The sequence below is a fragment of the Nannospalax galili genome, unplaced genomic scaffold (genome assembly GCF_000622305.1).
Source record: "Nannospalax galili isolate Female #2095 unplaced genomic scaffold, S.galili_v1.0 scaffold1532, whole genome shotgun sequence".
Taxonomy (NCBI): Eukaryota; Metazoa; Chordata; class Mammalia; order Rodentia; family Spalacidae; genus Nannospalax; species Nannospalax galili.
This window is the reverse complement of record NW_008330832.1, coordinates 1,723,492-1,735,243: the sequence shown is the minus strand read 5'-3', so window position 1 is coordinate 1,735,243 and position 11,752 is coordinate 1,723,492. Positions and strand designations below refer to the sequence as shown.

The 11,752-nt window shown below is 43.4% G+C and overlaps 1 protein-coding gene across 5 annotated transcripts; it reads right to left on the bottom strand.

Moving 5' to 3' along the window:
* Positions 1-640: 640 nt before the first annotated feature.
* On the bottom strand, positions 641-11,451 carry Dut (deoxyuridine triphosphatase). Of its 5 annotated transcripts, XM_008852958.3 has the most exons (6): positions 10,193-10,788; positions 9,012-9,103; positions 7,369-7,411; positions 1,258-1,334; positions 1,028-1,098; positions 641-766 (listed from the first exon to the last, which is right to left on the bottom strand). In XM_008852958.3, exons 1-6 carry the CDS (start codon positions 10,342-10,344, stop codon positions 710-712), a joined length of 492 nt encoding a protein of 163 aa, XP_008851180.1. In that variant the 5' UTR covers positions 10,345-10,788; the 3' UTR covers positions 641-709. The 5 variants fall into 5 exon arrangements, with proteins under 5 accessions (XP_008851180.1, XP_029411980.1, XP_029411964.1 ...); XM_029556120.1 differs by lacking the exons at positions 641-766; positions 1,028-1,098; positions 1,258-1,334 and adding an exon at positions 11,134-11,451 and having other exon boundaries at positions 7,206-7,411; positions 10,193-10,328; XM_029556104.1 differs by lacking the exons at positions 641-766; positions 1,028-1,098; positions 1,258-1,334 and adding an exon at positions 10,872-11,084 and having other exon boundaries at positions 7,206-7,411; positions 10,193-10,328.
* Between the last annotated feature and the right edge of the window lie 301 nt (positions 11,452-11,752).

The window sequence follows — 11,752 nt, the reverse complement described above, 5'->3', positions numbered from 1 at the left end:
GACGGTTCACTTGGTCAAACACCGGCCACTCAGCATAAGGATTCCCAGCACCCATGTAAAAGCCAGGCCTGGTACGGGGTACAGATAGGGTACAGTGGGAAAAAGACATTTGCCATCAAGCCTGAGGACCTGAGTTCAATCCTTGGGACCCACAATGAAGGACTAAGAACAAGTCATATTTTCAGACAGGCAGATAGGGAAAGGCCACTGATAAATAATAAAAATGGCATACTTCTGTTTTCTTGGTCTGTAACAAAAGCCTAGGGGCTCCCCCTCTAACCAGCCAACTAGCTTTCTGGCCAACTAGCTCAAACCAGGATTCAGTTCCCAGAACGCACATGGTGGCTAACAATTGTCCTTAACTCCAGTTCCAGGGGATCTGATGCCCTCTTCTTGCCTCTATGGGCATTGCACAACATGGGTGTACTTACATGCACATCAAACACTCATACACAAAATAAAAATCTGTAATCATCCATTTGGTCTTAAAGTTTGCATTATATCACCACAACACAGATTTACAAGCAGTCATCAACTGCAGAGAACAAAGCCGCCTCTGTGATCCTGACAGGTCTTCATCTAAGGAAATGAAGTACTTATAGAAGATAAAGCTATTATTTACAATGTGGAAACACCAAAATACTTCAAGTAAATCTTTATTTTTTCAGAAAAAACAGGTTTCTTTCATTTTTTATTCTTGGCCAAAATTTCAGTTCTTTCCAGTAGAACCAAAACCTCCTGAACCCCTTTCAGTGTCAGCCAAAGCCTGAAAGACATGACAGAAAGAGTAAGCTACAGGTAAGGTCCTCCCTTGGTCTCCAGGGCTCCTAAAGTCCTTGCTACACCATCTGCTACTGTCTGAAACGCTGCCTAAGATCTGCATGAAAACATCCCGACTTTAAAACAATTTAGCCATGCTTAAACAGCACTTATCACACACACTATTCAGTTACAAATAAATTGTCAGACACTCTCTTTGTTCCTGATGTCAGCCCCGTCACTCTCCACTCAGCTTTTACACACTTACCTGAACTTCTTCTAATTCTGGATAGAAAATCCGTTCACAAATGAGCTGTGCAATTCGATCACCTTTTTTTACTTCAAAGAAAAAACAGAGACAGATCACTAGTGTGATGAATTGATGTGTTCTCTGTATCCTGTCTTAGTCAATGAGAACCCACAGTCAGTTCTACTGACAACTCATACAATGGATAACTCAGAAAATTTATTATGTATGTGCATGCATATTTAACTCACCTTCAAACTCCTCCTTCCCAAAATTAAACAGCACAATACCAACATTTCCTCTATAATCTTCATCTATGACACCAGCTGGAGGAAAGAAAATTGTCTTGATTATACCATTACACCAGAGTATAAGATTATCTCAAAATCATTCTTATGTAGCTCTGAGATTCTTATTCTTACAATCGAGTAAGTGAATTTTGCTCTGGTCCTATGTAAAGTCAGAAAACGGAAATGGCATTACTAAAATATAAGAATTTAGAAAATGTTTCCTCATTTTCCATCCTGGAAGTTTATCTCAGTGAGCATTTCCTATAAGCTGGGAGGAGCAACTATCACCTCCACCCTACCAGCTAGCTATCCACTGCACATTTGTTAAATCGACTAGGAGAAATCTGATTTGGGGCTTTGAAGGTTTTTCCTGATAGCAGCTTCCCACTAATATTCTTATTGAAGCATGATTGAATCATAAATTAAAAATACTCAAAAGCCTGAAAAACTGCAGGGGAAATACTATTAACCAGAGTCCTGCAATTATCAGAATAGTCCATTTGCATAAAAAAATGGAGCAGAACTTAACGTGGGTCCTCTGCAAAAGCAGTCAGTGCAAGAACAGTCAGTGCTCTTAACCACTGAGCCATTAATTGGAACCACAATCTGATTTAAAACCACAATTTTGCAGAAAACATTAGCTCAGAAGTTTAACAAGTTCACTCTTACTCATGATTTATGAGTTCATTTAAAAATTTTATTACATCTATTTGCGTGTGTGCATGTGGGTGCCATGACACAAACGCGGAGGTCAGAGAACAATTTGTGGGAGTCAAATCTCCTTCTACCATAGGGTCTGAACTCAGGTCTTCAGGCTTGGAAGCAGGCACCTTAACCGTCAAACCACCTCATTAGCCCAACTTCATTTTTAAATACATAGATAGTGCCTATTTGATACCATAAACAAAAACAGCGAATCTTTGCAGGGGACTTGAGCTAGGTCCCTGCCATGGCGCAGAAAGATATATTCACCAAATTATTTTTGGGACAGTAACTTAACATGTCTACACAAGATAATGTAGGTATACACTCCTCGCTTCTTTTAATATGGAGTGTACAATCATTAGATTATAGTGCATGCACAATTACAAAAACTTCACCACAATCAATTTTAGAATATTTTTTATTACTCCAGAAATAAATCTCTGGAATTAGCAATCACTATCTCCCCTTCCCAGCTGTCTACGATATATTAATTCTACTTAGTCTGTGAAAGTATGAAAGCTCCATTTCACATTACTCACTATTCTTCCAACCTTCCCTTCCAACACAATACCCCCTCCCCCAGAAAAACCATTTCCAACAGAAGCAAGGAGTAGGAAGGTCAGAAACTTAGCTCAATGGATGCTAAAGCTGGTCAACCTACTTCTAATTACTCGAAGGTCAAAGAAAAACAATGTGGGGGTGGCTGGCAAAGGGCTCAGTGGGTAAAGGTCCATGCTCCACAAGCCTGGCAACCTGAGTCTACACTGGAACTCACATAAAGATGAAAGGAGAGAACTAATTCCACAAAGTGGTTCACTGACATCTACATGGATGCTGTGGCAGATGCACCCACATATACACAATAATAAAATTTTTTTAATTTTTGTAAAGGGGGCTGGAGAGATGGCTCAGTGGTTAAGAGCACTGGCTGTTCTTGCAGAAGACCTGGATTCAAATCCCAGCACCCACGTGGCAGCTAACAACCATCGAGAACTCCAGTTCCAGGGGATTTGACACCCTTTTCTAGCTTCCACAGTATTGCATGCATGTGGTGCACTTATATACATACAGACAAAACATTCATATACCTAAATTAAAAATAAAATTTAAAAAGTATTAGGGACAAGTGAAATTGAAGTACTTCACCCTGGTTTCATTCCTTACCACCAGGTGACCATTGATTTGCTTCTTAATACTTATGAAAACTGAGCCAACTGTTCTCACATTATCTCTATGGAGAAAGTTTGAGTGCTTGTACTTAATGAGGAAATTCTGCAGTATAAAGCATGCTGTTTCATGCTAGAAGGAATGACCACAGAAGGCTGGGGAATTTCCATGCTAGGAGGTCTTTGAGGAACAGGTTAATGAAGCCACCTGTGAGAAAGATGATCTGGACTGACTTATGAATTCTTTACTATGTACTTTAATAGAAAACCATATTACTCAAAAGTAGCACTGCATACAAGTTAAAAGCCAATATTACAGCAATAAAGTTTACGCATTAATTTTTCCACCCAAAAGAATCAGTTATCCTTTAAAACAAATATATATATATATTTAAAATTTTCAGTCATTCCTTCCTTTTAGGCACAGTATGTAGAAGTCCCATTACTTCTATGTAACTCTTTTTTTTTTGGTCTTTTTGAGACAGGGTCTCCCTGTAGCTCCAGCTGTCCTGGAACTCACTACGTAGACCAGGCTGGCCTTGAACTCAGAGATCTGCCTGCCTCTACCTCCCGAATGCTGGGATTAAAGGAGTGCACCACCACACCTGGCTTGTAACTCATTTTATATAACACCAAACACTCACAGTGCCTTCACATTTTTGCTATAATACACAAAACAACCCTTGACATATATCCTTGACATTAATGCTCATCAAGCTAGGCATGGTGGTGTACACCTTTATTCCTAGTACTCAGGGGGCAGAGGGAAATGGATCTCTGTGAGATCAAGGGCAGCCCGATCTACATAGCTATTTCTAGACCAGTTGGGGCTACAAGGAGAGACCCTGTCTCAAAAAACTAAAACCACACATATTCCTGGGTCAAAGGACATATATACTGTCTGTGTTGTAGGCTATTGCTAGATAACTGCAAAAAAGGCACAGTCATTCAAACCTTTCCCAGAACCATTTGGAAATGTCCATTTCTAAAACCTTGGTAATACCAACATGACCAGTAAAAATGGCACCTTGTGCCTTACCTTCCATTCCTTGTAACTGGGCATGTTTCTTTCTGTGTGTACACTGGACACTTGTATGCCAAACCTGTTTCTATAATTTGTCTATGATTTTTTCTATGTGTTCTTTTACATGAGTTGCAAGTACGGTAATTTTCTACTATAAAATACTCCCTTTATGTAAAGGCCTATCGGCACGTCTGCAAAGTACTCCTATTGAGCGTATTCAATTAGTTAGATATCTTCAATTCTACCGGGCCTACTCATTTTATATGCTTGGAATCTGAAAATTATGACTCAAAGTCATTTGAGTCCATCAAAATGAATGGCAGGTGGGTTGACAAGATGGCCCAGTGGGAAAAAGTGCTTCCTGCTAAGCCTGATGAAGTTTGTTCCCCAGGACTCATGTGGTAGAGAAAACTGATATCTGCAAGTTGTCTGACCTCCACATGCATGTCATAACACATGCTCCCACCCCCATATACACAAATCAATGTAATGAAAAAAATTTTAAGAAAATGTATGGTAGAAAGAAGGCTTCCAATTAAATCTTTTAGCATGAATGTCAATGCCATACAAAAATTCAGATTCATTTATTCAACTGCTATTTAACTTTTGTTTTTGGTCTTTCTGAGACAGTGTCTCCCTGTAGCCCCAGCTGACCTGGAACTTGCTATGTAAACCAGCCTGGCCTTGAACGCACAGAGATCCGCTTGCGCCTGCCCCTGCCCCTGGAGTGCTGGGATCAAAGGGATACGCCACCATGCCCAGCAGGGCTCAACTGCTATTTAAATTTTAAGAAAACCCTAAGGGCTGGAGATGTAGCTTAGTGGGAGAATGCTTGCCTACTACAGGGCTCTGGTTCAATCTTCAGCACAGTAAAATAAGCAACTAAACAACAAAAACAATGCCAGCCCTGGCGGCAAAGACCAACTACCTGGGAGGCTAAGGCAGGAAGACTGCCATGTTCAAGGCCTATCTGGGCTACAGTGTGATTTCAAGACCTGCCTCGGTAACTTAGTGAGATTTTTATCTCATAAAAAAGTAAAAGGAGGAGTGGGGATATAGTGGCACAGCACTTGCTTGGTATGTGTGAGGCACTATCTCATAACGCAAAAACAGACGAAGGAAAACAAACCCAAGATGTATCCCTTCTCTGCGTAACGACTGTAAGCAGTGAGGACATGTCTTTCAGAGAAAGCAGCAAGTATCATGACGGTACCCCTGGAAAAATCATGCATTGGAGCTGGCAGTGGTTACCTGGCTTCAGGCAAGTTTTATAGTGTCAAGACTTCGGCACGTCATTGTTGGAAACCTCTTCAGTGAAAATTATCCACACCTACCCAATGTGGCTTCTAACCACAATCTTGCATAGTCAACTTTTCCCTTTGACCCTTATTTACAACCTGGGATTTCTAAGAGAAACACTATTCAGTTGGCAACTATGATAAACTTGTACCTAGGAGACATTTTTAAAGATATTCTGTATCCGAGAACATACCACAATGTGATTTTATGAATAACCCCATACCAACCACCATGCAAACTAACTTTCCAATTCCATACCCGTTAGAAACAAATTTGGAGGAAAAAAGTTTCAACATTTAAAAAAAAAAAAAAAATTTGAGCCAGGCGTGGTGGCGCATACCTTTAATCCCAATACTTGGGAGGCAGAGGCAGGCGGATCTCTGTGAGTTCAAGGCCAGCCTGGTCTACACAGTGAGTTCCAGGACAGCTGGGGCTATACAGGGAAACCCTGTCTCAAAAAGACCAAAAAAAAAATTTTGTGACATCTGTCAGAGATGGAAATGATCATCTGAATTAGCATATGCCAAACACTATGGCAGATGTGCCACATACATTATTTAACCCTGCTACCCCTCAGAGACGGACGTACTAACTTCTATTATACTGATGAGGAAACAGGCCCAGAGTCTGTGTTCCTTTCAAACCCTTTTGAAATTCAATAAAAATATATCTTTTATGATCTTAAATTAAATTATAAGTATATTCCAAGTGACCACATTTCATATTTGAATTGGTAAAAAGTATTTTTGAAAATTAAATGTAACTCATTAAACTCTGGGAATCCTCAATCCAGGAGTAGACTGTCAGTATGAATTGCTGTGCAGTTTTGGGCCTCTACCTTACCCCACAGCACCACCTAGTGACACCATGGGAGACATTCAACATTCAACATACAACATGATGTTGCACTAATGGTAGGCAAGTCCCCACAGTCAGGCTTCATCATGTGCTGTTTAACCCTATACAGGTGCAAACAGCCAACACAGGTAGTGAGGGGACGGGCAGCTTGAGTGCAATGGGAAGAACAATGGTGCTGGAACCACATTTCTGGGACAGTTTCCTCATCTCTTAAAAACCAGCTTGACATAGTTCTGTAAAAATACAAGGGAAGGTAGCATACCCATATAACCGAGGGCCAAGGTGAAACACTACAGATGAGGTCAGAGAAGAGTCAGGACACTGGGACCACATCAGTGCAGTTTGTGCCCCAACAAGAGATCAGAAACAAAAGAATCCTATCAGGAAAGTGAGACCTTCCTTACAGTGAGGACATGGCTAGCAGAGGACACTGAGGCTTCTCCATGCCTGGAGCCACATGGAGAAAATAACTTTGGAAGACAAAGGTGTAAGGGAAATAGTAAGGACAAGGGAAGAAATTTACAGAAGCATCAAGCTTTCTCTTCTTACTGTGGAGAAAGAATTACCTTGTTATATTTTTCATGACAAGGGTGTCCTTTCTTACAGAGTAAGAAAATTTTTACAAAACAGGTCTGCATTTCAAGAATCTTTTGTTTAAACTGTTTAAGCAAACTATGACTGCTTAAAATAATCATGCAAAAGCTTTTCCTAGTCTAAGGGTCAATTTTGCACTAAATACAGATTATACTGAAGCAAAGCAAAACCTTTCAGTACCTGCTTATTAGTAAAATAACAGACATTTCACACAATGAGCGTTACAAACTACACATTACCAAACAGTACTTGAAACTATATCATATCATAACTGCCTATTACTTCAAACTTAGAAATCCTAGAGGCACAGACACAAGAAAATTCATTTCATTTCTTGACAATAAAAATAAAACCTGACATTTGAACACGTTACCTTTAAAGCAAAGACAAATACATTTATAGAATAAAGAAATAAATCTCTTAGCTCCTACATCCATGAAGTGTTTTACAGCCAAGCCAGAACATGGAGCTAAAAACAAAATAGGAAGACAGTGGGTATTTAACTGGAGAGGAGAAGTAACAGATACATTACATTTAATGCAACTTAAGCATCGCCCTCCCTTTTATTGTCTATATTTGCATCTTAATTTCAGCAGATCATTTTTAAAGAAGATACTTACCATGTTATGCTACCAAAGTCGGAAAGACTAATTTAGAAAAATTCAAGATCATTTATTGAAAACCAACTTAAAAGACTGTAACTGACAGTGGCAGGGGGCTAGCGATGACCTCTCTTATTGTTCTGTGTGTACAGGATAGGGGGGCATGCATGCTACTGTGTACATGTGGAGGTCAGAGGACACCTTTGTGAAGTCAGTTCTCTCCATCCATCTTTGCGTGGATTCTTGGGATCAAACTTAGGTTATCATGTTTTTCTGGCAAGTTCTTTACTCACTGAGCCATCTCGCTAGCTCAACTTGTGGTTCAAGATGGGAGACTTGAACATGTCAACAGGTGGAGAGAGGGGGAGTGAGAAGAAATAAACCTAACCAAACAACAGCAGACTTAGTCCACAACTTGGAACTTCTACTCATGATACAGAGGTCAAGAGGCTATCTTTATGAAATATATAAACCAGAGTAACATAAAAGGTCTAATATTAGAGAATTAAGAGGCCAAAGCTATGCTTCCAAAATTTAACTCTCGAACATTCTGTTATTCTGAAAATGGAAACAAAACAAAAAACTCCACAAAAGCCAAGGTTATACCTCAAACTTGCTGACTTAACATCAGGTCCACCTCAATAATCTTCATTTCTAGTTCTGTATTTTAGAACAACTGAAAGCAGGCACTTTGTCAATAAACGCCACCTCCTCTTGGGACGTTTTCCTCATCCATCTTCAGTTTTCTCCCACTGAATTCTAAAAGTATAGTCAGTGATGCCAGAGGCCAGGAGAAAACCCATCGTAAAAGGGCCAAAGTAACGGCAGCTCTACACACGGACAACAAGATAGTGTTAGTCTAGGTCTCTTTGCCAAGGGAGAGGCAGTTTCCTTCCCTTTTTATGCTTAGTTCGAAGTTAGAAAAAAGTATGCATGCTCTTGACAAGTTTTGAATTCACTCTCTAGACAAGGGGCAAGCCCTAGGAAAATCTGAGCCACTGACTTACAGTACGTTTTGTCAATATAAGGCACGTCTCTAGATCACAAGACCGTCCCCTACTCTAACCCCTAGAAGGACATCAAGGACAATCTAGAAGGTCCACTGGGTTCATATAATCTGGCAGTTTCTCTCATAATACAAAGTGCCATGAGCCATCATTCTAAGCCCCTATTCTCTTACACAAGCATCAGATACTCTCAATTTTTCTGTGAAGTGCTATAAGAACCATCACTTGGGCCAATATGAGCCTCCTAAAAGCTCACAAAGGCAAGAGAAAAGGGCAAGAAGAGGCAAAAGCAGAGGTCTGTGGAAGCTTCCAAATGGCTGTATCTGCTACCAGATGGCATTTCATTATCTGAGGACACAAGCAGTAGCTCTTCAATTTTTAACCCACGTTGACACTAGAAGAGAGAACTTATCATAATGGAAGTACTTGACAAAAGTTACCTGGCCCTTAAATAACTTACCTACTCTTCCATAGCACCCAGAAGGAACAGCTATCTGAATGTCTGTTTTCACAACGGCTTTCTCCATAGGTGGGACTGTATAATCATAGGCACTAAAAAGATATTAAATTGGTATTTGTTTATAAACTGTTCTCAACATTCTTTCCTGTGACAATGCATTTAGTAACTTCTAATTAGTTACTTCTAATTAGTTACTCCTGTAACTAATTTTATTTTTTTGTCTTTTTTTGAGACAGGGTCCCCTTGTAGCCCCAGCTGTCCTGGAACTCACTATGTAGACCAGGCTGGCCTCGAACTCACAAAGATCTGCCCGCCTCTGCCTCCCAAGTGCTGGGATTAAAGGCGTGTGCCACCATGCCCGGCTAACTAATTTTATAACAAATTACTAATTCGTCTAAAATGTTTTATTACACAGGTACTAGATTATTTTGTTTTAGGATAAAAAGACAGCTTAAGGTAACAGTTCTCTGTAAATATTACGGTGGAGAAAAAGGTCAACACTGCCACTGCTGAATATTTGTGTCTGAAATCAGTTGTTGGGAAACCGAGGAAGGTATTAGCATGAGGTGCAGAAAGGGAGACATTAATTCATTAACACGGTATGGAGAGAAAATAGACTCAAATAAAGGGGCGATAATAGCTTACACTGATGAGGCCCTCACTCCAGGCCAGGCACAATTCTAGCCTGTCAGCACTAACTCATCTTACTCTCTGAACAATTCTGTGATGAAGATGAAGCCGCAGAAGAAAACATTAAGAGGAAACATGGGCAGGAGGTAGAGCTGTGTTCCATCTGTTCTGCAAATATACCAGAGCATGGGCGTAAACGTCACTGGCTGAAGAAGAGTACTAATTTCATCTGCTCCTGCAGATGGACACCACTGAAATGGATTCTCTAAGGTCCACCTAACAAAGCTAATGTCGCCATTATTGTAGCTCCCTCCCAGACAAAAATAAGATATTTTACAGCACTGGAAGTCACTCTGGAGACCTTAATAACTTCCACTGCTTATACATTAGTTATTTCCACATTGACTACACAAAGGTATTTCCGTAATCTCTCCCGTGAAGGTTTGGGCCCGGGTGCAAAGCCTTGTGCTACAGGGGCTGAGGATGGTGGGCCTCGGGGTGCAGGGTCTGGGGTGCAGAGTCTCAGCGCTGACCAGCCGAGGTGCGCTCACCTGTACAGATCGTAGCCGGCAGCGCGTGCGGACCCCCGGGTGGGCGCCGTGGCGTGCTCCGAGAGCCGCACAAAGCGCAGTCGGGAGGTGGGCTCCTCCGGCCGGGCCTGCTTGCTTGGGGGGCTTACGGTTACCTCTTCAGAGCAGGGCATGGTGGCGAGAGAACGGAGGACAGGGTGAGCTCCAGATCCCGCCAACTGCAAATCTCCCGCCAGCCCCTCCGCGGCCTGCCCGGACGAGCCTACCGCGCGGGACGGGGGGTGGCATCCCACCGAGGCGGGACCTTCTGGAAACGGCCCGAGAAGGCAGAGTGGGCCCCTCAGAACTATCGGGACACGGTGCCCGGCCTAGCGGACGTCATCACATTAGGCCTCCCCTCCTCAGGGACCCCAATGGACTCGCCTGCGCTAGGGGCGGGGCCTGCGCCGGCCGCTGCCCGGGCAAGGCCGCTCGCCGCACGCTCCCAGACTCCCCTCTGCAGCACGCGCGCTCCCGGACTCCCGTCTCCAGCACGCGCGCTCCCAGACTCCCCTCTGCAGCACGCGCGCTCCCGGACTCCCACTCCTGCCCGCGCGCTCCCAGACTCCCCTCTGCAGCACGCGCGTCCCCGAGATTCCCGCTCCAGCACTCGCGCTCCTGCATCAGCCTCCCTTCAGCCCGCGCTCCCCACGCGGCCTGCCTGCGCCTTTCTCCCCGCGCACTCCCGGCAGGGCCCGGACTTCACCGGCTCCGCCGCAGCCTCGGTGCTGGGGCCGCACACCGGGCCACGATCTGCGCACCCCCGAGCGGAGTAGAGAGCTTAGGATCCTATAAGTCAGCACCGAGCGCGGCCCAAGCGGCAACATTTCCTCGGTCCCGGCGACACTGAGGCGGAGAGGAGCCCCCGCCCCGCCTGGGCCGCTCCTCCTCCAGCCTTACGCGGCCCAGGCCCGGGCGACTACCTGTGCGTCCCGCGGCCGCCATGATTCCCCTGCTGGAGTGGAGGAACCGCAGCCCGGCGGCGACGCGGGGGGCCACCGGCAGCTAGACCCTTCAAGAGGCAATGAGACCTTCAGGGTTTACAGCCAGATGTCAGACGCATGAGGCAGGTTTTCTAGAATCTCCAGTTATATCCGGAATGGACACGAAAATATGGAACCCAAATCGTGATGCACGGTTGTTTTCAAAATAAATAGAATGTAGGGCATTTTACGGAAATGTCAACTAAAACTGTTAGGGTACTGTTGAGGTTTTCTTCAGTGCCTTTCCTTAGGACCCCGTTTTAACTGGCTCCTCTTAAATGATGACGGGTTATGTAATACACTCCCCACTTCCCCCAGGCTTTAAAGTAGTTTTTTTGTTGTTTTTTTTTTTTTTTAATGTGTATTTGTGTATCGCCTGCTTGTATGTAAGTGTGCCCTGTCATGCAGTGCCTTCGGAGGGCAGAAGAGGGTGTTTGGACCCCCCTGGAACTGGAGTTAGGGACAGTTGTTAGGTGCCATGTGGGTGTCAGGATCCGAACCCAGGCCTTCTGCAGGAGCAGCCAGTGCTCTTAACTGATAAGCCATCTCTCTAGCCCTA